This window comes from Carassius gibelio, chromosome B25, assembly GCF_023724105.1.
Source record: "Carassius gibelio isolate Cgi1373 ecotype wild population from Czech Republic chromosome B25, carGib1.2-hapl.c, whole genome shotgun sequence".
NCBI lineage: Eukaryota > Metazoa > Chordata > Actinopteri > Cypriniformes > Cyprinidae > Carassius > Carassius gibelio.
In genome coordinates this window covers 3,048,459-3,073,886 of record NC_068420.1, presented here as the reverse complement: position 1 = coordinate 3,073,886, position 25,428 = coordinate 3,048,459, and the positions used below count along the sequence as shown (strand labels likewise).

The window sequence follows — 25,428 nt, the reverse complement described above, 5'->3', positions numbered from 1 at the left end:
ACTGTCCCGAATTTCTCGGGACGTCTGGTCACCCTACCTGAAAGAGCTGCATTACTTCATTAGGTTGAGTCTGACCTGCACCGATATTATACAGATTCGGTGAGGTGTCAGTCAGCGAATCATCCGATTCTGGTCATGTTCTCTCAGTATTCAGAGTCTGAAACTAAGGTAACTTATTAGTTACGTGTTGTTAACTCGATTTGATTTATAACCGAACCCAGTGTACGCTCACAACGGGTTTCACACATTCTCCGGCCACGTTGAGTTGTTGACACTTAACAGTGGGAAAAGCGACTTCTAAAGATCATGTGACACTGAAGACTGGAGGAATGATGCTGAAAATACAGCTGCACATCACATGAATAAATTACACTTTCATGTATATTAAAATAGAAAAATGTTAATAATATCTTACAATATTACATGTTTTCCAGTATTTTTGATCAAATAAATGCTGTCTTGATGAGTAAAATAAATTATTGTAAAAAAAAAAAAAAAAAACAATCATTCTGATCCCAAACTCTGACCGGTAGTGTGTGTGTGTGTGTGTGTTTATATATATATATATATATACGCCCACTTACACACTAGGCATGGCAAGGCAAGTTTATATATGTAGCACATTTCATACACAATGGTAATTCAAAGTGCTTTACATAAAAGAAAGTGCAATAATCATAAAGAAAAATTATAACACAAATTAAACAAGCAATTTTAAAACTTTTAAAATGATTTAAAAAATTACTTAATTTAAAATGAATTTAAAAACAGTTACAAAATTCGTTTACTTGGGAAAAAAAAAAACAGTGAAAATATAGTGCAATCAGTTCGGACATTGCAGAGTGCTCATTCAATAAATGCACAGCTAAACAGATGAGTTTTAAGTCTAGATTTAAATGTGACTAGTGTTTTAGCACATCTGGTCTCTTCTGGAAGATGATTCCAACTGCGAGCGGCATAGAAACTAAAAGCAGATTCCCCTTGTTTTGTGTGAAACCTTGGTATTTCTAACTGACTCGATCCTAATGATCTGAGTGCTCTGTTAGGTTTATATTCAGTGAGCATATCTGCAACTGCAGTTTTTAAGGAGTTTGGAAATGTCCCAGAAAGAAGTGAAGTGTTCACCACTTCTAAGAGATCTGCTTCTAAGCAGTTAAGCACACTGTTGAAAAAAGATGTGGGAAGTGTGTCAAGATAGCAGGTTGATGATTTTAGGTGCTGCACTGTGTCTTCCAGAATGTTGCTATCAATTGCTTCAAAAATAGACAGTATCTTTTTGATATTGTGGCTGAATCTGTCTGACCTCTGCATTACTTGAGGATGTGCTAATCGCCTTCCTGATATTGATGATCTTCTCAGAAAAGAAGGATGCAAACTCATTGCATTTGCTGTCTGAGAGCATTTCACTGGGAATCTGACTTCAGTCTATGTCTCGTAACTTTGAACGCTCCTCTGGTTTCAGTTGTGTTTTTGTTTATTTTGGTGACGTATAAATAAAATCTTCCCATCTGCCTGCACTTGAGTCTTCGCCTCTTGCGATCCGTGACACTACGTCCTTAATAACAATGGATGAAAAGTTTAGAGCCCTACTGATGATTAAGTCTAGAGTGTGTCCACCTTTGTGTGTGGGTCCATGTCCATGCTGAATCGACAGGTAAAAAAAAAAAGCCTCAAGTCCAAATATTCATTTATCACCAATTAACTGTTTGACAAACACTTCCTGCTTCGATGTCCTGATCTGAATTTAAAAAAAATCTCAAACATGCTCCGAAGTGCCGATCTGAATCAACCTAGTCGCGAAAATGCTCCGAAGCGCCGATCTGAATCAACCGAGTCGCGAACAGGCTCCGAAGCGCCGATCTGAATCAACCGAGTCGCGAACAGGCTCCGAAGTGCCGATCTAAATCAACCGAATCGCAAACATGCTCCGAAGTGCCGATCTGAATCAACCGAGTCGCGAACAGGCCCCGAAGTGCCGATCTGAATCAACCGAGTCGCGAACAGGCTCCGAAGTGCCGATCTGAATCAACCGAGTCGCGAACATGCTCCGAAGTGCCGATCTGAATCAACCGAGTCGCGAACAGGCTCCGAAGTGCCGATCTGAAAACTTCAACCAAAGAATGTAAAAAATAACTCTATTTCTCTAATAACTCTACAACTCTATGAAAGACCTAGATCACGTATCTAAAAATAAATCGCTATAGTAAAAGAGAAATAATGAGAGGAGTGAAGTTTCCTACCGTTGTGCTTTGTTTGGTCCGCAGGCGCGTCTTCACTTCGCACACACGCGCGTTTACAACGCTAAATTAATCATCTTTGCTAATTATTATACATTTACTTCATTGTCAGCTTCAGGTACTTCATTTATTATTGTTCAATGAACTGTTTGAAAACAAAAAAAAAGGTTGTATTTCAGTAATAATTCAAAATTATCAAAATAAAATAAATTAATGGTTTCTATTTTAATATCCTTTAAAATATAATTTATTTCTGTGTTTGTGCAGCTGTATTTTCAGCATCATTCCTCCAGTCTTCAGTGTTACATGATCTTTAGAAATCATGAAATTATGATGATTTATTAATTCAATTATTAATAGTTGTGCTACCAAATATTATTTTGGAATCTGTGATAATGTTTTCAGGATTCTTCGATGTATAATTTTTTTTAAAGAACAGTGTTTATTCAAAATATAAATCTCTTCTAACAATATTAATCTTTGATATCACTTCTTATCAATGTAACACATCCTGAATAAAAGATTCTAAGATCTAATAAAGAATACAATTTCTTATAAAAAAAAAAGAAAGGATAAAAATTTACTGAGCCCAAACTATTGAACTGTAGTGAATATTGTTAGAAAATATTTATATTTTAAATAAAAGCTCTTCTTTTTAACTTTTTATTCATCAAAGAATCCTGAAAAAAGTATCACAGATTACAAAATAATATTTATCAGCAAAACTATTGATAATTCTAATAATAAATCATCATATTATTCTGATTTCTGAAGATCATGTGGCACTGAACACTGGAGGAATGATGCTGAAAATACAGCTGCACATCACATGAATAAATTACACTTTCATGTATATTAAAATAGAAAAATGTTAATAATATCTTACAATATTACATGTTTTCCAGTATTTTTGATCAAATAAATGCTGTCTTGATGAGTAAAATAAATTATTGTAAAAAAAACAAAAAAACAATCATTCTGATCCCAAACTCTGACCGGTAGTGTGTGTTTGTGTGTGTGTGTGTGTTTATATATATATATATATATACGCCCACTTACACACTAGGCAAGGCAAGGCAAGTTTATATATATAGCACATTTCAAACACAATGGTAATTCAAAGTGCTTTACATAAAAGAAAGTAAAATAATCATAAAGAAAAATTATAACAAAAATAAAACAAGCAATTTAATTTTTTTTTTAAATGATTAAAAAATGTACTTAAAATGAATTTTAAAACAGTTACAAAATTTGTTTACTTAAAAAAAAAAAAACAGTGAAAATATAGTGCAATCAGTTCGGACATTGCACAGTGCTCATTCAATAAATGCACAGCTAAACAGATTTGTTTTAAGTCTAGATTTAAATGTGACTAGTGTTTTAGCACATCTGGTCTCTTCTGGAAGATGATTCCAACTGCGAGCGGCATAGAAACTAAAAGCAGATTCCCCTTGTTTTGTGTGAACCCTTGGTATTTCTGACTGACTCGATCCTAATGATCTGAGTGCTCTGTTAGGTTTATATTCAGTGAGCATATCTGCAACTGCAGTTTTTAAGGAGTTTGGAAATGTCCCAGAAAGAAGTGAAGTGTTCACCACTTCTAAGAGATCTGCTTCTAAGCAGTTAAGCACACTGTTGAAAAAAGATGTGGGAAGTGTGTCAAGATAGCAGGTTGATGATTTAAGGTGCTGCACTTTGTCTTCCAGAATGTTGCTATCAATTGCTTCAAAAATAGACAGTATCTTTTTGATATTGTGGCTGAATCTGTCTGACCTCTGCATTACTTGAGGATGTGCTAATCGCCTTCCTGATATTGATGATCTTCTCAGAAAAGAAGGATGCAAACTCATTGCATTTGCTGTCTGAGAGCATTTCACTTGGAATCTGACTTCAGTCTATGTCTCTTAACTTTGAACGCTCCTCTGGTTTCAGTTGTGTTTCTGTTTATTTTGGTGACGTATAAATAAAATCTTCCCATCTGCCTGCACTTGAGTCTTCGCCTCTTGCGATCCGTGACACTACGTCCTTAATAACAATGGATGAAAAGTTTAGAGCCCTACTGATGATTAAGTCTAGAGTGTGTCCACCTTTGTGTGTGGGTCCATGTCCATGCTGAATCGACAGGTAAAAAAAAAGCCTCAAGTCCAAATATTCATTTATCACCAATTAACTGTTTGAGAAACACTTCCTGCTTCGATGTCCTGATCTGAATTAAAAAAAAATCTCAAACATGCTCCGAAGTGCCGATCTGAAAACTTCAACCAAAAAATGTAAAAAATAACTCTATTTCTCTAATAACTCTACAACTCTATGAAATACCTAGATCACGTATCTAAAAATAAATCGCTATAGTAAAAGAGAAATAATGAGAGGAGTGAAGTTTCCTACCGTTGTGCTGTGTTTGGTCCTCAGGCGCGTCTTCACCTCGCTCACACGCGCGTTTACAACGCTAAATTAATCATCTTTGCTAATTATTATACATTTACTTCATTGTCAGCTTCAGGTACTTCATTTATTATTGTTCAATGAACTGTTTGAAACAAAAAAGGTTGTATTTTACTAATAATTCAAAATTATCAAAATAAAATAAAATAATGTTTTCCTTTTTAATATCCTTTAAAATATAATTCATTTCTGTGATGTGCAGCTGTATTTTCAGCATCATTCCTCCAGTCTTCAGTATTAAATGATCTTTAGAAATCATGAAATTATGATTATTTATTAATACAATTATTAATAGTTGTGCTACCAAATATTATTTTGGAATCTGCGATAAGGTTTTCAGGATTCTTCGATGTATAATTTTTTTTAAAGAACAGTGTTTATTCAAAATATAAATCTCTTCTAACAATATTAATCTTTGATATCACTTCTTATCAACGTAACACATCCTGAATAAAAGATTCTAAGATCTAATAAAGAATACAATTTATTATTAAAAAAGGATAAAAATTTACTGAGCCCAATCTATTGAACTGTAGCGAATATTGTTAGAAAATATTTATATTTTAAATAAAAGCTCTTCTTTTTAACTTTTTATTCATCAAAGAATCCTGAAAAAAGTATCACAGATTACAAAATAATATTTATCAGCAAAACTGTTGATAATTCTAATAATAAATCATCATATTATTCTGATTTCTGAAGATCATGTGACACTGAAGACTAGAGGAATGATGCTGAAAATACAGCTGCACATCACATGAATAAATTACACTTTCATGTATATTAAAATAGAAAAATGTTAATACTATCTTACAATATTACATGTTTTCCAGTATTTTTGTGAGCATATCTGCAAATGCAGTTTATAAGGAGTTTGGAAATGTCCCAGAAAGAAGTGAAGTGTTCACCACTTCTAAGAGATCTGCTTCTGAGCAGTTAAGCACACTGTTGAAAAAAGATGTGAGAAGTGTGTCAAGATAGCAGGTTGATGATTTTAGGTGCTGCACTGTGTCTTCCAGAATGTTGCTATCAATTGCTTCAAAAACAGACAGTATCTTTTTGATATTGTGGCTGAATCTGTCTGACCTCTGCATTACTTGAGGATGTGCTAATCGCCTTCCTGATATTGATGATCTTCTCAGAAAAGAAGGCCAAATTAATGTTTTGATTTAGATAGTTTCACGCCTTATTTAGTGAGTAGTGAGCAGTGATTGATATACCGTTTGAAAGTGTCCCACCTAGTTTTGTTTAAAATAGTCTTTGTATGGTTGTTGCACTACATGTTTAGCTACACTGCATGTATAGCTCACAAACTCAGCTACACGGGGCTTATTCTAAATATTTTTTACCATCTAGTCGAGGTCTAGAGCTGACAAGGTAAATTGCAGGTCTAGGACTAACTCTTACATTAGCAACCCACAAATATGTTTGTGCCTGTACTGTCATGGTAATTATTTTTTCTTTTAAATCTTTCAAACGGTATGTCAATCACTGTCTAACGTTAGCTAGTTGTAGGGTTGCCACCTTCCATGCATACTAACGTTAGTTGAAAGTTGTACGGGAGGTTGTATGAACAAGCAGTTACTCTTCAGGTGCTTTGAGGCCAGCAAGTGCAAAGGTAGAAACTAGCTCACTACTCACTAAATAAGGCGTGAAACTATCTAAATCAAAACATTAATTTGGCATTTGATTTAAACATAGTATAAACCAGGTGAGTTTGCAAGTTTACCTAGCATGATGGCTGGTTAGCTTTACTAGCGATTAGCAAGCAAATAATATAATACACATTCATTCATGAATATGAGTGCTATTTTTTAATGTTTAATCTTCAGTGATACTGAACTTGCTCAGCCAGCTGTGTGTCATCATCTTACCCAAACATTGGTGTGTCCGTGCTCAACTTAACTAGCCATAAGGCAGAGGCGGCATCTATGCAGGTGAACCGAACAATGGTGTAATGATTTAGTTCGACTCCCAAGACAAGACGATGCTCACCCGACTGGCCAATAGGAACGTGGCCCCGCCCATGACACAATTCTCACAGTGAAAGCAAAATCCTGACACGAGAGCAAGAAATTGCATCAAGAGCAAAGAAAAGCGTTTGGAGAGAAACACTTTTTTTTTAGAGAAAATATTTTCACACTGATAGCAAAAAAAATATATTTGAGAGTTTTTTTTTTTTCAAAGTATTTTGAGAGAGATTTTTTTTTCTCAGAAATAATTAAAAAAAATTAAAATGTATATTTTTTTATGTTCTATGAGAAAATACTTTCTCTCAAAACTTTAAGTCTCAAATATTATTATTTTTTGCTATTGGCATGAAAACTTTTTCTCTCAAATATTCTTTTTTCTCTCATGAAATGTTTTTTTGCTATCAGTGTGATAACTTTTTCTCTCAAACTTTTTTTTCTCTCTCAGATCTTTTATTTTCTCGCATGTAATAAAGAACCAAAACTCAGTCCATAGTGTCCACCTTTGTGTGTGGGTCCATGTCCATGCTGAATCGACAGGTAAAAAAAAAAAGCCTCAAGTCCAAATATTCATTTATCACCAATTAACTGTTTGACAAACACTTCCTGCTTTGATGTCCTGATCTGAATTTAAAAAAAAAATCTCAAACATGCTCCTAGGTGCCGATCTGAATCAACCGAGTCGCGAAAATGCTCCGAAGTGCCGGTCTGAATCAACCGAGTCGCGAACATGCGCCGAAGTGTCGATCTGAATCAACCGAGTCGCGAACATGTGCCGAAGTGCCGATCTGAATCAACTGAGTCGCGAACATGCTCCGAAGCGCCGATCTGAATCAACCGAGTCGCGAACATGCGCCGAAGTGTCGATCTGAATCAACCGAGTCGCGAAAATGCGCCGAAGTGCCGATCTGAATCAACCGAGTCGCGAAAATGCGCCGAAGTGCCGATCTGAATCAACCGAGTCGCGAACAGGCTCCGAAGTGCCGATCTGACTCAACAGAGTCGCGAACAGGCTCCGAAGTGCCGATCTGAATCAACAGGGTCGCGATCAGGCTCCGAAGTGCCGCCCAGCTCGTGACGACGTAACTGGACCAGACCATATTCGTTGCAGCGATGTCCCAAATAACGTTCCAGCGACGTAACTTTGTGATTCCCACAAACGTGGAACTTGAATAGGAAGTCCTAACAAACAAACTGGCACGTTATGAGGACGTGACCTTACCGGATAATATTGGTAGCAACAACATATTTTCACCTCACCATTACCTTGAAATACATAAAGAACTAATAAACTCAATCCATCTCTAGTGTAAAAAATAAACCTTATGAAATCTAATTGTAATCTAATTATAGGGGATTCATTGTAAATACATTAATTATATATAATGCAAGCAAATACAAAAACATTACATTCTAATATAAAATAGACAAAACACACTGCATTCATTCACAAATCAACATTTATTCAGCACTACTTTCTACAAATATTAAGCCAAAACATTGTCATGAGCACAGAAAACTAAACACATAAATTCATAGATTACACAATATAAACAACATATAATGTTTGTCTTATTAAGGATGGGGATTAGTTAATGACGTATTAGTGAAAAATATATATAATTATCAGTACACTAATTGATACAACTCTCAATAATTTGGTGCAACAAAAAATACATGATAAATAGATATGAAACAATTCAGCAGATACTGCACAGAGATACTGCACAAAGTAAAACTGTTTCTTGAGCGCCGTATATGAGGCTCCTGGTATAAATGAATGGTGGTGATGTGCTTTCATTACATGGCATGCAGGAAAAAAAATTAGCTAATTCATGCGCACTATTTTCTATTTCATTCCCTCGATTTGCTAAATCATGTACAATATTTATACCTCAAGAGAACGAATTAGTAAATTGTGCATACGATTTAGCACATCAATGAAATGTAAAAGTAATCGTGCACGTTTTAGTACATCAAGGGAACGAATTAGTAAATCATAGACATGACTTCCTTTTTTTTTCTTGCATGTCATGATCAGGGCTCTGTGCTCACTATCAGAGGATAAACCTAAACAATATAGCAATTACCAAAGAACCGTAATTCTTGAGCTTCTCAGAAAAATTATCAGTACACTAATTGTGTGCTGACAATTGTTTGACACAATTGACCACAACATTCTTTTGCATAGACTTGAACACTTTGTTGGCATCAGTGGAAGTGCATTAGCATGGTTTAAATCGTACTTATATGACCGCCATCAGTTCGTAGCAGTGAATGAAGATGTATCATATCGATCACAAGTGCAGTATGGAGTACCTCAAGGCTCAGTTCAAGGGCCGCTACTCTTCACGCTTTATATGTTACCCTTGGGAGATATCATCAGGAAACATGGTGTTAGCTTTCACTGTTATGCTGATGATACGCAGCTCTATATTTCCTCGCAGCCCGGTGAAACACACCAATTTGAAAAACTAATGGAATGCATAGTCGATATAAAAAATTGGATGACGAGTAATTTCTTACTGCTAAATTCAGAAAAAACAGAGGTGTTAATCATAGGGCCTAAAAACTCTACTTGTAATAACCTAGAACACTGTCTAAGACTTGATGGTTGCTCTGTCAATTCTTCGTCATCAGTTAGGAACCTAGGTGTGCTACTTGATCGCAATCTTTCCTTAGAAAGCCACGTTTCTAGCATTTGTAAAACTGCATTTTTCCATCTCAAAAATATATCTAAATTACGGCCTATGCTCTCAATGTCAAATGCAGAAATGTTAATCCATGCATTTATGACTTCAAGGTTAGATTATTGTAATGCTTTATTGGGTGGCTGTTCTGCACGCTTCGTAAACAAACTACAGCTAGTCCAAAATGCAGCAGCAAGAGTTCTTACTAGAACCAGGAAGTATGACCATATTAGCCCGGTCCTGTCCACACTGCACTGGCTCCCTATCAAACATCGTATAGATTTTAAAATATTGCTTATTACTTATAAAGCCCTGAATGATTTAGCACCTCAGTATTTGAATGAGCTCCTTTTACATTATACTCCTCTACGTCCGCTACGTTCTCAAAACTCAGGCAATTTGATAATACCTAGAATATCAAAATCAACTGCGGGCGGCAGATCCTTTTCCTATTTGGCGCCTAAACTCTGGAATAACCTACCTAACATTGTTCGGGAGGCAGACACACTCTTGCAGTTTAAATCTAGATTAAAGACCCATCTCTTTAACCTGGCATACACATAACATACTAATATGCTTTTAATATCCAAATCCTTTAAAGGATTTTTAGGCTGCATTAATTAGGTAAACTGGAACCGGAACACTTCACATAACACCGTACTTTCTACATCATTAGAAGAATGGCATCTACGCTAATATTTGTCTGTTTCTCTCTTGTTCCGAGGTCACCGTGGCCACCAGATCCAGTCTGTGTCCAGATCAGAGGGTCACTGCAGTCACCCGGATCCAGTACGTATCCAGACCAGATGGTGGATCAGCACCTAGAAAGGACCTCTACTGCCCTGAAAGACAGCGGAGACCAGGACAACTAGAGCCCCAGATACAGATCCCCTGTAAAGACCTTGTCTCAGAGGACCACCAGGACAAGACCACAGGAAACAGATGATTCTTCTGCACAATCTGACTTTGCTGCAGCCTGGAATTGAACTACTGGTTTCGTCTGGTCAGAGGAGAACTGGCCCCCCAACTGAGCCTGGTTTCTCCCAAGGTTTTTTTCTCCATTCTGTCACCGATGGAGTTTCGGTTCCTTGCCGCTGTCGCCTCTGGCTTGCTTAGTTGGGGTCACTTCATCTACAGCGATATCATTGACTTGATTGCAAATTAAAACAGACACTATTTCAACTGAACAGAGATGACATAACTGAATTCAATGATGAACTGCCTTTAACTATCACTTTGCATTATTGAGACACTGTTTTCCAAATGAATGTTGTTCAGTGCTTTGGCACAATGTATTTTGTTTAAAGCACTATATAAATAAAGGTGATTGATTGATTGAAAAAAAAAACATTCATAAAGCTATGAAAAATGAACAATATAGAGATTTCTAGCATCTCTCCTGTATTATTTGTCCCACCCGAAAAAACAGTTTTAAAGAAAATGAGCGTATTGACTTTTTCAGAAGAATCTGTGATCTCTGATTACTGACTGTGGAGATGACTCTTTCAGACAGTGCTGAGGAGGCAGAGTTAGGTGCAGGACAGCTGATAGAGAAGAGGAAGAGTGTGTTTCTTACCCCAGCAGCAGAAGACAGGCTCTTCTGAGGGAAGGACAGGAGGCTTGATGCAGTGTTTTGCTGTAGAACAATGCTCCTTCTCAGCACCTGATCTTCTTCAGAAAAGAGTTCCTCTAGTGTAGAGTCAGACACTCAGACTTCTTGCAAACTAGAATCTTTTAATAACATTTAGCATATTACTGTAGTCATGTTCATTGTTTTTATTATAACACATGGAAAGTTTATGAGAAAATTGTTAAATGTGTTCTTCCTCCTCTTCTTCATCCTGGGCCTGCACTGTCAACATCCTTCTCTGAGCTGAAAGGGAGGATCATCTTGTTAATGTTGCTTATGTATTTTCACAACCAGTCAAAAATCTGGAATCTTTTCTTTATGGTTTTCAAGAGAAGTCTCTTTTGCTCACCAAGGCTAAATTAACTTGAGCAATATAAAAAAAAAAAAAAATGAAAAAAAAGAAAGAAATAACAGTTTTCATACTCTTTTTCAAATATACTTTAAAACGTATTTATTGAAATAATTATGAGGCAAAGCTGAATTTTTCAGTAACTTTACTCCAATCTTCAGTGTCACATGATCCTTTTCATATACTGATTTGCTGCTTTTTCATAAACATTGCTGATTATCATCAATCAGTGCATTTACATGCACCTAATCACATTATTTCCGCTATGATCAAAGAGTACATCTGCTCATGACGTACATGAATGATGTGAATCACATCTGCAGTTAGCTTACTACGGTCATTAGTTCCACTGAACTCTATTGGTAACGAAGGAACTTGTGACCACAGTTGGTTTTAGGGAAACGCACCCCATATTAGAAATGATGGGGAAGAAAACTTAGCATTTCTGGAGAGTCACTTTTTTTCTTCATGATTATTTTATAAAAACAAAGTTCAAAACATTGAAAAAAAAAGTTATCTTTTGTGAAATTACAAAAGTCTTCTCTACCACTGGTATTCAATTTTAATTCAATTTCAACGCTAGTAATAATCAGAAAAATTTATTGAGCAGTAAATCATAATTTAGAATGATTTCTGAACATCATGTGACACTGAAGACTGGAGTGATTAATGCTGAAAATATAGCTGTGCATTATAGAAATAAACTATACTTTTAAAATATATTTAAAACTTTTGACTCACTGTGTACATTGCTACATTTAAATGAAAACTCAACTTGTAATAAACAATGCACACATTCTCAAAGAACTTACATTCTGGTGATTACTTCCTTCCCTCACTGCTGTCTTCTTCAGTCGTTCACAGACCTCCTTAGACAATTTGGATAAGTCACAAATTGCAATAGTTATATAACTATAATCACAATACTCAATTATATATATATAATTATAAATATATATTGAATCAGCACACAAGTATCGGGATAGTATTGAATTGGCAGATTAGCATATCATCCCAGCCCTAGTTACTATAGTCAAAACAATGAAACTCTCTTCAAGAGCGCACAATAACTGAGATTTAAAAAAGGCTGCACTTCCTGACGTCACTTCCTGTTTGTTGTTGGCGTCTGTACTGTTTTTGAGCTCCGTCACTATATTCTTTTCATCGATTATTTTTAACTTAAAAATCTATTTTATACACCATCGTTTCCGTTTATATAACGTGTGAATATATCCTCTATTGTATTCTACAACAAAAACAATCAGAGCGCATCGCTATCACTAGTTTTATTAGCTTATAGCCCGTTAGCATCAGCAAGCGTGGTTGCTGCTAACTGCGCTTATATTGCTAATACTCTATTCACTCACATTACCACTGCTGTACTCACTGTTACTTGCTTTAATGGCGGATGAATGTCTCCACTCTGTGCAGCTCAAGCTCGAGGCCATGGGGAAGCAGATTCCCGACCTGGAGGATTGGCAGGCCCAGCTGAGAGAGCGGAGAGCCGTGCTGGAATCATCCCGGGCTGACGCTCACAAGTCCGTGGTAAGTATACAGCGTGCTGTTAACAGTCCAACCACGTCTACTCCGTGTGTTTCTCTGCACAGGCCCGGTGCACCCAGGACGCGATCTTCCCAGATGTCCTTCACTGCGACGCCGGAACACCATGGACCCTGGGTGAATCCACAGCGGAGGACACGAGCCAGGCCCTGGGCGACGACTTCTCCCCCTCCTGCCTTCGAGATCTCCACCCGGAACCGCTGCGCTCCCCTCCGCAAGACAGGACGCGACGCTGTGATCATCGGAGACTCCATCGTCCGACACGTCCGTGCTACGTTAGCCGAAGGTAAAGTGCATGCTCATTGTTTGCCTGGTGCTCGTGTTCTCGATGTTTCTGCGCAGATACCCGCGATCCTGAAGGCCGACGAGAGCCCCAGAGCGGTCGTGCTTCACGCCGGGGTTAACGACACCACGCTGCGGCAGACGGAGACACTGAAGAGGGACTTCAGCAGCCTGATCGAGACGGTTCGAAGCACGACGCCCGCGGCGACGATCGTCGTGTCAGGACCACTGCCCACGTATCGATGAGGACACGAAAGGTTCAGTAGACTTTTTGCTTTAAATGAATGGTTGTTGTCATGGTGTAAAGAACAGAAACTGCTATTTGTTAATAACTGGAATCTTTTCTGGGAGCGTCCTAGGCTGTTTCGCGCTGATGGATTACACCCCAGCAAAATCGGAGCGGAGCTTCTCTCTGACAACATCTCCAGGACACTTCGCTCCATGTGACTAGTAAGACAATTCTCAAATAACCATTATGATGAGTTTTGTTCCACCCGCTTAAATGCTAAAAGTACTTGCGCTGTAAAAACTATTAAGACTGTGTCTGTTCCCCGAATAGTGAGGTCAAAATATAAATACAATGTAGGATCTAGAAAAAATCTTATCGCAATTAAACCAGAAAAATGTAAAGTAAATGAACAAAAACAATTTTTAAAGTTTGGGCTCATAAATATTAGATCACTCAAACCCAAAGCAGTTATTGTAAATGAAATGATCAAAGATAATAGTTTTGATGTACTCTGCTTGACTGAAACCTGGCTAAAACCAAATGATTATTTTAGTCTAAATGAGTCTACTCCACCAAACTACTGTTATAAGCATGAGCCCCGTCAGACTGGTCGTGGCGGAGGTGTTGCAACAATATATAGTGATATTCTCAATGTTACCCAGAAAACAGGATATAGGTTTAACTCTTTTGAAATACTTCTGCTAAATGTTACACTGTCAGACATGCAAAAGAAATCTAATGTATCTCTTGCTCTGGCTACTGTGTGTAGACCACCAGGGCCATATACAGAATTCCTAAAAGAATTTGCAGATTTCCTCTCAGACCTTCTAGTTACAGTTGATAAGGCGCTAATCATGGGAGATTTTAATATCCACGTTGATAATACAAATGATACATTAGGACTTGCGTTCACTGACCTAATAAACTCTTTTGGAGTCAAGCAAAATGTCACCGGGCCCACTCATCGTTTTAATCATACACTAGATTTAATTATATCGCATGGAATCGATCTTACTGCTATAGATATTGTATCTCAAATTGATGATATTACAGACCATTTCTTTGTATCGTGCATGCTGCGTATAACTGAGATAAACTATATGTCTCAGCGTTACCGTCTGGGCAGAACTATTGTTCCAGCCACCAAAGAAAGATTCGCAAATAACCTGCGTGATCTAGATCAACTGCTATCTGTACCCAAAATACACATGAATTAGACGAAATGACTGGCAACATGGGCACTATTTTTTTCTAATACATTAGAAACTGTTGCCCCCATCAAATTGAAAAAGGTTAGAGAAAAACGTACTGTGCCATGGTATAACAGTAATACTCACTCTCTCAAGAAAGAAACTCGTAGTCTTGAACGCAAATGGAGAAAAACTAACTGGGAAGTTTTTAAGAATTGCTTGGAAAAACAGTATGTCCAGCTATAGACAGGCTCTAAAAACTGCTAGGGCAGAGCATATCCACAAACTCATTGAAAATAACCAAAACAATCCAAGGTTTTTATTTAGCACAGTGGCTAAATTAACAAATTACCAGACGCCACCTGATTCAAATATTCCACCAACGTTAAATAGTAATGACTTTCTTCATTACTATTTAATTTTTTTTAATTTTGATTTCTTCACTGATAAAATAGATAACATTAGAAATACAATAGCGAATGTAGATTTTACAGCATCTAACACTTCAGTTTCATCCATCGCACCCAAAGATAAACTGCAGTGCTTTACAACCATAGGACAGGAAGAGCTAAATAAACTTATCACTGTATCTAAACCAACAACATGTTTATTAGATCCTGTACCCACTAAATTACTGAAAGAGCTGTTACCTGTAGCCGAAGAACCGCTTCTCAATATCATTAACTCGTCGTTATCTTTAGGACACGTCCCAAAACCATTCAAGCTGGCGGTTATTAAGCCTCTTATTAAGAAAACAAAACTAGATCCTAGTGTACTGGCAAATTATAGGCCTATTTCAAATCTTCCATTTATGTCTAAAATGTTAGAAAAAGTTGTGTCTGCTCAATTGAGCACCTTCTTGCATAAAAATGATCTGTATGAAGAATTTCAGTCAGGTTTTAGGCCCCACCATAGCACAGAAACTGCACTTGTTAAAATTACAAATAACCTGCTCCTTGCGTCAGATCAAGGCTGCATCTCATTTCTAGTCTTACTTGATCTTAGTGCTGCGTTTGACACCATAGATCATGACATACTCATAGATCGATTACAAAACTATGCAGGTATTGAAGGGCAGGCTCTAAGATGGTTTAGATCCTACCTGTCCGATCGCTACCATTTTGTTTACTTAAATGGGGAGTCATCTCATTTATCATCAGTAAAATATGGAGTCCCACAAGGATCCGTCCTAGGTCCCCTTCTATTTTCAATATACATGTTGCCCCTTGGTAATATTATTAGAAAATACGGAATTAGCTTCCACTGTTATGCTGATGATACTCCGCTATATATCTCAATGAGACCAGATGAAACTTCCCAATTATCTAAGCTAACAGAGTGTGTTAAAAATGTAAAAGATTGGATGACAAATAATTTTCTCCAATTAAATTCGGAAAAGACAGAGATACTAATTATTGTACTAAAAAATACTACACAGAATCTTGTAGATTACAATCTGCAACTAGACGGATGTACTGTTACTTCCTCTACAGTCAGAAATCTGGGTGTTATATTAGACAGCAATTTGTCTTTTGAAAATCATATTTCCAATGTTACAAAAACTGCATTCTTCCATCTTAGAAACATTGCCAAGCTACGAAACATGTTATCTGTTTCTGATGCAGAAAAGCTAGTTCATGCATTCATGACCTCTAGACTGGACTATTGTAATGCACTTCTAGGTGGTTGTCCTGCTTCGTCAATAAACAAGCTACAGGTAGTCCAAAATGCAGCAGCTAGAGTCCTTACGAGGTCAAGAAAATATGATCATATTACCCCAATTGTACAGTCTCTGCACTGGCTACCTATTAAGTTCTGTATCAGTTACAAATTATTATTACTTACCTAAATGGTTTAGCTCCTGCGTACCTGTAATAACTTGAGAGACACAGATCAGGTCAAGATGGGGAAATTTACTCAGAAGGAACCAGCAGCAAACAATACACATGTCAGAGGATCACAGGTGGATTATTTTTATTCTTTGGTGTATTTAAGCCAAGTCAAAACGGCAATAGATTGCCCCCTAAAGGTCAATCAACCCTAGCTCAGTATATAACATCTTCCCCCCAAGTGTACAATATTTCTCCATAAATCACAATACTACAATCATGTTACAATATAATTCAAAAAATATAACTTTTTTTTAACTTTTCTTTTTTTTTTTTCTTCAATTCAGTTCTTAATCTTTTAAATGACCAGGCACTTTCCTGGTTCTTTGTGACCATCTCACAACAGGGCTGAAGGATTGTGTCAGTGATTCAGTGGTTATCTCACCAGGTTGAGCAGACTCCCCACTTACTTCAAGGGGATTAGTCCCCCTGGAAATGTCCTCAGTTTCTTTTTCATCAGTCTCTTTAGCCACTACAGCAGCTGAGTTATCAGAAAAATCCAAATCAGGAGATTTATGGTCCAAAGCCTCCTCTGAAAGGTTCACAAGCAATTTCTGTCCGGCATGAATTTGATCCACATGTCTTCGGACCACTCTCCCATCACCCAGCATCACTTTATAAGAAAGTGGTCCAGTCACCGTCTCAATATGTCCCGGAATCCATTTCGGTCCGTAAGTAAAATTCCGAACAAGTACTGGATCTCCAACACCCAAGCTACGTTCATGGGCCTTTTTGTCATGATGGACTTTTTGCTTTTGTTGTTGTTCCTGAATCTTCACAGTTAAATCGGGATGTATAAAGTCCAAAGAACATCGTAATTTCCGTCCATGCAACAGTTCAGCTGGAGAAAGTCCTGTGGTGGTCTGAGGAGTAATCCTGTAACTGAATAACACTCGAGCCAATTTAGTTGCCATTGTTCCTTCAACACATTTTTTTAACATGCCTTTAACAATTTGTACAGCCCGCTCTACTAACCCATTACTGGAAGCATGATAGGGTGCAGAAGTAACATGTCGTACTCCATTTTTTTTCAGGAACTCTTTGAATTCAGCACTCACAAAGCAAGTAGCATTATCTGATACAATTAGTTCCGGTAGTCCATGGTTACTAAAGCTAGTACGCAAACATTCAATGGTTACAGCAGATGTAGCGGAGTTCACAGGATACCCATCTATCCATTTTGAATGTGCATCAATCAAGATCAAGAACATTTTCCCCATGAAGGGTCCTGCATAATCCACATGCAGTCTTTGCCATGGTTTTTCTGGCCAATTCCAAGGATGAAGTGGAGCTACAGCAGGAACGTTTCTATGTTCTTGACAGATACGACAGGTTTTAACTAACCTTTCCACATCCTGGTCCATCTTTGGCCACCACACATAACTTCGGGCTAACGCTTTCATCCTAGACACTCCGGGATGACACTGATGCAGCTGGTTCAGGACTTCTGATCTACCCACACTGGGAATGATTACGCGAGCCCCCCAAAGCACACAACCATCCTGTACACTTAATTCATCTTTTCTTGATGTGAATGGGTCAAACTCTGCTCCTATTTTTTCCTGCAGCAATCCTCGTTGCACCATTTCTCTCACTCTGGATAATACCGGATCTTTTTGTGTCCAACTTCTCACCTGTTCTGCTGTAATCAAGGTTATGTCTGCATTCTCCAGCATTAGTACTCTTTCCTCCTGTTCCGGGACCGATTCAGTTGGCAAGGGTAACCGACTTAGAGCATCTGCATTTGCATGATCTTTGCCAGGTTTGTAGATAATGTTGTATTCATATGCTCTTAATGTTACAGCCCATCGCTGGATCCTAGGAGATGACATTTGGGGAACAGATTTTAACTCGTTAAACAAAGACAACAAGGGTTTATGATCTGTAACGATGGTAAACTTCCGACCATACAAATACTTATGGAAGCGTTGTAAGCCAAACATTACAGCCAATCCTTCCTTGTCCAACTGCGAATAATTCCGCTCAGCTTGTTTCAATGTCCGTGACATAAATCCAATGGGTCTTTCACTACCATCTGGCATCTTATGAGAAAGAACTGCACCTAAGCCATAAGGAGAAGCATCACATGATAACAACATATCCTTCTGGGGGTCATAATGGACCAGAACTTTTACTGATTGGAGCATTTTTTTAGACTGAACAAAGGCAGCTTCTTGTTCCCCACCCCAGTGCCATTTTGTCTCCTTTCGCAGCATCTTGTGCACTGGGGCTAAAACAGTAGACAAGTTGGGCAAAATTTGTTATAGTAGTTTAACAGTCCCAAATAGGCCTTCAACTCAGTCACAGTATTTGGCGAGGGAGCACTTTGAATAGCAGTCACTTTTTCGGGTACTGGGTGTAGGCCAGTCTCATCAACTTTATGACCCAAGAACATTACCTCTTTTTCCATGAAAGTACATTTACTCCGTTTCAAACGCAATCCTGCTTCCTGCAACCTTTCCAATACCCTAGGCAGCGTTTGGAGATGCTCGCCATCATTGCTACCGGTCACCAAGATGTCATCCAGGAAAACTGCCACATAAGGAAGACCTTGCAGTACTCCCTCAATGGTCCTTTGGAAGATAGCAGGACTAGAAGAAACTCCAAAGGGTAACACACGGTAAGTAAACAGCCCCTTATGGGTATTCACTGTGACATATTTCTTGGACTCTGCATCTAATGCAATCTGATGGTAAGCGTGACTCATATCCAATTTGGTGAACTTCTGCCCTCCTGACAATGTTGCAAAAAGATCATCTAATCGAGGAATGGTGTGACTGTTCCTACCATGTTGGCCATCTTCTTTTCGAAAGCTCCCACTTGTAGGGATCCAGCTTTTTCACCTTTTCAAAACTTCCTTTTTCCTTGCTTTCATCCTCATCGCCAAAAATGTAATAACTTGAGAGACACAGATCAGGTCAAGATGAGGAAATTTACTCAGAAGAAACCAGGAGCAAACAATACACATGTCAGAGGATCACATGTGGATTTAATCTCATTTAACATCTTCTTCTTTGGTGTATTTAAGCCAAGTCAAAACGGCAATAGATTGCCCCCTAAAGGTCAATCAACCCTAGCTCAGTATATAACAGTACCTAACTAGCCTTCTACCACGTTACAACCCATCACGCACCCTAAGGTCACAAAACGCTGGACTTTTGTTAGTTCCTAGGATAGCAAAGTCCACTAAAGGAGGTAGAGCTTTCTCACATTTGGCTCCCAAACTCTGGAATAGCCTTCCTGATAATGTTCGGGTTTCAGACACACTCTCTCTGTTTAAATCTAGATTAAAAACGCATCTCTTTCGCCAAGCATTCGAATAATGTATCTTTTATTTGTGAGTGTAGTTGCATCTGATCAAAGGTGCATTTTTATTCATTAGCTTGGGTTAAACTAATTTTACTTTGTTGGATCAGCAGCTATGCTAATGATGTGTCTATTTTGTTTCTATGTTTCGCCACGGGATTCACATCCCGTGGTAACTAGGATTTACACAAGCTCCAGTCTGGATCCAGAACACCTGAGAAGAGATGATGCTGACCCTCAGAGTACCTCAGATGATGCTAACCCTGAATCAACAAACAGAACTAACAATTATTGCTAAATGTGTGACTGAATCATATAATAACTTAATTAATAATATTGATAGTTCATCGTCTAGCTGACTACGTCTTGTATTATTATTATTATTTTTTTTTTTCTAAAATCCTGTCAAATGTGCACAAACTACCAGCTACTACTAAATATTGTAGAAACATAATTTTCTGTAAAGTTGCTTTGTAACGATTTGTTTTGTAAAAAGCGCTATACAAATAAACTTGAATTGAATTGAATTGAATTGGTCTCTTCTGGAAGATGATTCCAACTGCGAGCGGCATAGAAACTAAAAGCAGATTCCCCTTGTTTTGTGTGAACCCTTGGTATTTCTAACTGACTCGATCCTAATGATCTGAGTGCTCTGTTAGGTTTATATTCAGTGAGCATATCTGCAACTGCAGTTTTTAAGGAGTTTGGAAATGTCCCAGAAAGAAGTGAGGTGTTCACCACTTCTAAGAGATCTGCTTCTAAGCAGTTAAGCACACTGTTGAAAAAAGATGTGGGAAGTGTGTCAAGATAGCAGGTTGATGATTTTAGGTGCTGCACTGTGTCTTCCAGAATGTTGCTATCAATTGCTTAAAAAATACACGTAGTATCTTTTTGGTATTGTGGCTGAATCTGTCTGACCTCTGCATTACTTGAGGATGTGCTAATCGCCTTCCTGATATTGATGATCTTCTCAGAAAAGAAGGATGCAAACTCAATGCATTTGCTGTCTGAGAGCATTTCACTGGGAATCTGACTTCAGTCTATGTCTCGTAACTTTGAACGCTCCTCTGGTTTCAGTTGTGTTTCTGTTTATTTTGGTGACGTATAAATAAAGTCTTCCCATCTGCCTGCACTTGAGTCTTCGCCTCTTGCGATCCATGACACTACGTCCTTAATAACAATGGATGAAAAGTTTAGAGCCCTACTGATGATTAAGTCTAGAGTGTGTCCACCTTTGTGTGTGGGTCCATGTAGGCTACATGCTGAATCGATAGGTTAAAAAAAAAGCCTCAAGTCCAAATATTCATTTTCACCAATTAACTGTTTGACAAACACTTCCTGCTTCGATGTCCAGATCTGAATAAAAAAAAATCTCAAACATGCTCCAAAGTGCCGATCTGAATCAACCGAGTCGCGAACAGGCTCCGAAGTGCCGATCTGAATCAACCGAGTCGCGAACAGGCTCCGAAGTGCCGATCTGAATCAACCGAGTCGCGAACAGGCTCCGAAGTGCCGATCTGAATCAACCGAGTCGCGAACAGGCTCCGAAGTGCCGATCTGAATCAACCGAGTCGCGAACATGCGCCGAAGTGCCGATCTGAATCAACCGAGTCGCGAACAGGCTCCGAAGTGCCGATCTGAAAACTTCAACCAAAGAATGTAAAAAATAACTCTATTTCTCTAATAACTCTACAACTCTATGAAAAACCTAGATCACGTATCTAAAAATAAATCGCTATAGTAAAAGAGAAATAATGAGAGGAGTGAAGTTTCCTACCGTTGTGCTGTGTTTTGTCCTCAGGCGCGTCTTCACCTCGCTCACACGCGCGTTTACAACGCTAAATTAATCATCTTTGCTAATTATTATACATTTACTTCATTGTCAGCTTCAGGTACTTCATTTATTATTGTTCAATGAACTGTTTGAAACAAAAAAAAGGTTGTATTTCAGTAATAATTCAAAATTATAAAAATAAAATAAAATAATGTTTTCTATTTTAATATCCTTTAAAATATAATTTATTTCTGTGATGTGCAGCTGTATTTTCAGCATCATTCCTCCAGTCTTCAGTGTTACATGATCTTTAGAAATCATGAAATTATGATGATTTATTAATACAATTATTAATAGTTGTGCTACCAAATATTATTTTGGAATCTGCGATAATGTTTTCAGGATTCTTCGATGTATAATTTTTCTTAAAGAACAGCGTTTATTCAAAATATAAATCTCTTCTAACAATATTAATCTTTGATATCACTTCTTATCAATGTAACACATCCTGAATAAAAGATTCTAAGATCTAATAAAGAATAAAATTTCTTATAAAAAAAAAGAAAGGATAAAAATTTACTGAGCCCAAATTATTGAACTGTAATGAATATTGTTAGAAAATATTTATATTTTAAATAAAAGCTCTTCTTTTTAACTTTTTATTCATCAAAGAATCCTGAAAAAAGTATCACAGATTACAAAATAATATTTATCAGCAAAACTGTTGATAATTCTAATAATAAATCATCATATTATTCTGATTTCTGAAGATCATGTGACACTGAACACTGGAGGAATGATGCTGAAAATACAGCTGCACATCACATGAATAAATTACACTTTCATGTATATTAAAATAGAAAAATTTTAATAATATCTTACAATATTACATGTTTTCCAGTATTTTTGATCAAATAAATGCTGTCTTGATGAGTAAAATAAATTCTTGTATAAAAACATAAACAATCATTCTGATCCCAAACTCTGACCGGTAGTGTGTGTTTGTGTGTGTGTTATATATATATATATATATATATATATATATGCCCACTAACACACTAGGCAAGGCAAGGCAAGTTTATATATATAGCACATTTCATACACAATGGTATTTCAAAGTGCTTTACATAAAAGAAAGTAAAATAATCATAAAGAAAAATTATAACACAAATTAAACAAGCAATTTTAAAACTTTTAAAATGATCAAAAAATTACTTAATTTAAAATGAATTTAAAAACAGTTACAAAATTCGTTTACTTGGGGAAAAAAAAACAGTGAAAATATAGTGCAATCAGTTCGGACATTGCAGAGTGCTCATTCAATAAATGCACAGCTAAACAGATGAGTTTTAAGTCTAGATTTAAATGTGACTAGTGTTTTAGCACATCTGGTCTCTTCTGGAAGATGATTCCAACTGCGAGCGGCATAGAAACTAAAAGCAGATTCCCCTTGTTTTGTGTGAACCTTTGGTATTTCTAACTGACTCGATCCTAATGATCTGAGTGCTCTGTTAGGTTTATATTCAGTGAGCATATCTGCAACTGCAGTTTTTAAGGAGTTTGGAAATGTCCCAGAAAGAAGTGAAGTGTTCACCACTTCTAAGAGATCTGCTTCTAAGCAGTTAAGCACACTGTTGAAAAAAGATGTGGGAAGTGTGTCAAGATAGCAGGTTGATGATTTTAGGTGCTGCACTGTGTCTTCCAGAATCTTGCTATCAATTGCTTCAAAAATAGACAGTATCTTTTTGATATTGTGGCTGAATCTGTCTGACCTCTGCATTACTTGAGGATGTGCTAATCGCCTTCCTGATGTTGATGATCTTCTCAGAAAAGAAGGATGCAAACTCATTGCATTTGCTGTCTGAGAGCATTTCACTGGGAATCTGACTTCAGTCTATGTCTCGTAACTTTGAACACTCCTCTGGTTTCAGTTGTGTTTTTGTTTATTTTGGTGACGTATAAATAAAATCTTCCCATCTGCCTGCACTTGAGTCTTCGCCTCTTGCGATCCGTGACACTACGTCCTTAATAACAATGGATGAAAAGTTTAGAGCCCTACTGATGATTAAGTCTAGAGTGTGTCCACCTTTGTGTGTGGGTCCATGTCCATGCTGAATCGACAGGTAAAAAAAAAAGCCTCAAGTCCAAATATTCATTTATCACCAATTAACTGTTTAACAAACACTTCCTGCTTCGATGTCCTGATCTGAATTAAAAAAAAATCTCAAACATGCTCCGAAGTGCCGATCTGAATCAACCGAGTCGCGAAAATGCTCCGAATCGCGAACATGCTCCGAAGTGCCGATCTGAATCAACCGAGTCGCGAACAGGCTCCGAAGTGCCGATCTGAAAACTTCAACCAAAGAATGTAAAAAATAACTCTATTTCTCTAATAACTCTACAACTCTATGAAAGACCCAGATCACGTATCTAAAAATAAATCGCTATAGTAAAAGATAAATAATGAGAGGAGTGAAGTTTCCTACCGTTGTGCTGTGTTTGGTCCTCAGGCGCGTCTTCACCTCGCTCACACGCGCGTTTACAACGCTAAATTAATCATCTTTGCTAATTATTATACATTTACTTCATTGTCAGCTTCAGGTACTTCATTTATTATTGTTCAATGAACTGTTTGAAACAAAAAAAAGGTTGTATTTCAGTAATAATTCAAAATTATCAAAATAAAATAAAGGTTTCTATTTTAATATCCTTTAAAATATAATTTATTTCTGTGTTTGTGCAGCTGTATTTTCAGCATAATTCCTCCAGTCTTCAGTGTAACATGATCTTTAGAAATCATGAAATTATGATGATTTATTAATTCAATTATTAATAGTTGTGCTACCAAATATTATTTTGGAATCTGCGATAATGTTTTCAGGATTCTTCGATGTATAATTTTTTTAAAGAACAGCGTTTATTCAAAATATATATCTCTTCTAACAATATTAATCTTTGATATCACTTCTTATCAATGTAACACATCCTGAATAAAAGATTATAAGATCTAATAAAGAATACAATTTCTTATAAAAAAAAAGAAAGGATAAAAATTTACTGAGCCCAAACTATTGAACTGAATATTGTTAGAAAATATTTATATTTTAAATAAAAGCTCTTCTTTTTAACTTTTTATTCATCAAAGAATCCTGAAAAAAGTATCACAGTTACAAAATAATATTTATCAGCAAAACTGTTGATAATTCTAATAATAAATCATCATATTATTCTGATTTCTGAAGATCATGTGACACTGAAGACTGGAGGAATGATGCTGAAAATACAGCTGCACATCACATGAATAAATTACACTTTCATGTATATTAAAATAGAAAAATGTTAATAATATCTTACAATATTACATGTTTTCCAGTATTTTTGATCAAATAAATGCTGTCTTGATGAGTAAAATAAAATCTTGTAAAAAAAAAAAACAATCATTCTGATCCCAAACTCTGACCGGTAGTGTGTGTTTGTGTGTGTTTATACATATATATATATACGCCCACTTACACACTAGGCAAGGCAAGGCAAGTTTATATATATAGCACATTTCATACACAATGGTAATTCAAAGTGCTTTACATAAAAGAAAGTAAAATAATCATAAAGAAAAATTATAACAAAAATAAAACAAGCAATTTTAAATTTTTTAAAATGATTAAAAAATGTACTTAAAATGAATTTAAAAACAGTTACAAAATTCGTTTACTTAAAAAAAAAAAAAAAACAGTGAAAATATAGTGCAATCAGTTCGGACATTGCACAGTGCTCATTCAATAAATGCACAGCTAAACAGATGAGTTTTAAGTCTAGATTTAAATGTGACTAGTGTTTTAGCACATCTGGTCTCTTCCGGAAGATGATTCCAACTGCG

The 25,428-nt window shown here is 36.8% G+C and overlaps 1 protein-coding gene across 1 annotated transcript in view; it reads right to left on the bottom strand.

Annotated features, from left to right (window-relative positions):
- Nucleotides 1-25,428, bottom strand: part of LOC128014025 (uncharacterized) — a 71,223-nt gene that overhangs the window by 25,979 nt on the left and 19,816 nt on the right. The window contains 2 exon segments of the mRNA XM_052597265.1: nt 17,816-18,725; nt 18,728-19,290. Coding sequence (XP_052453225.1) covers nt 17,816-18,725; nt 18,728-19,290 — 1,473 coding nt within the window.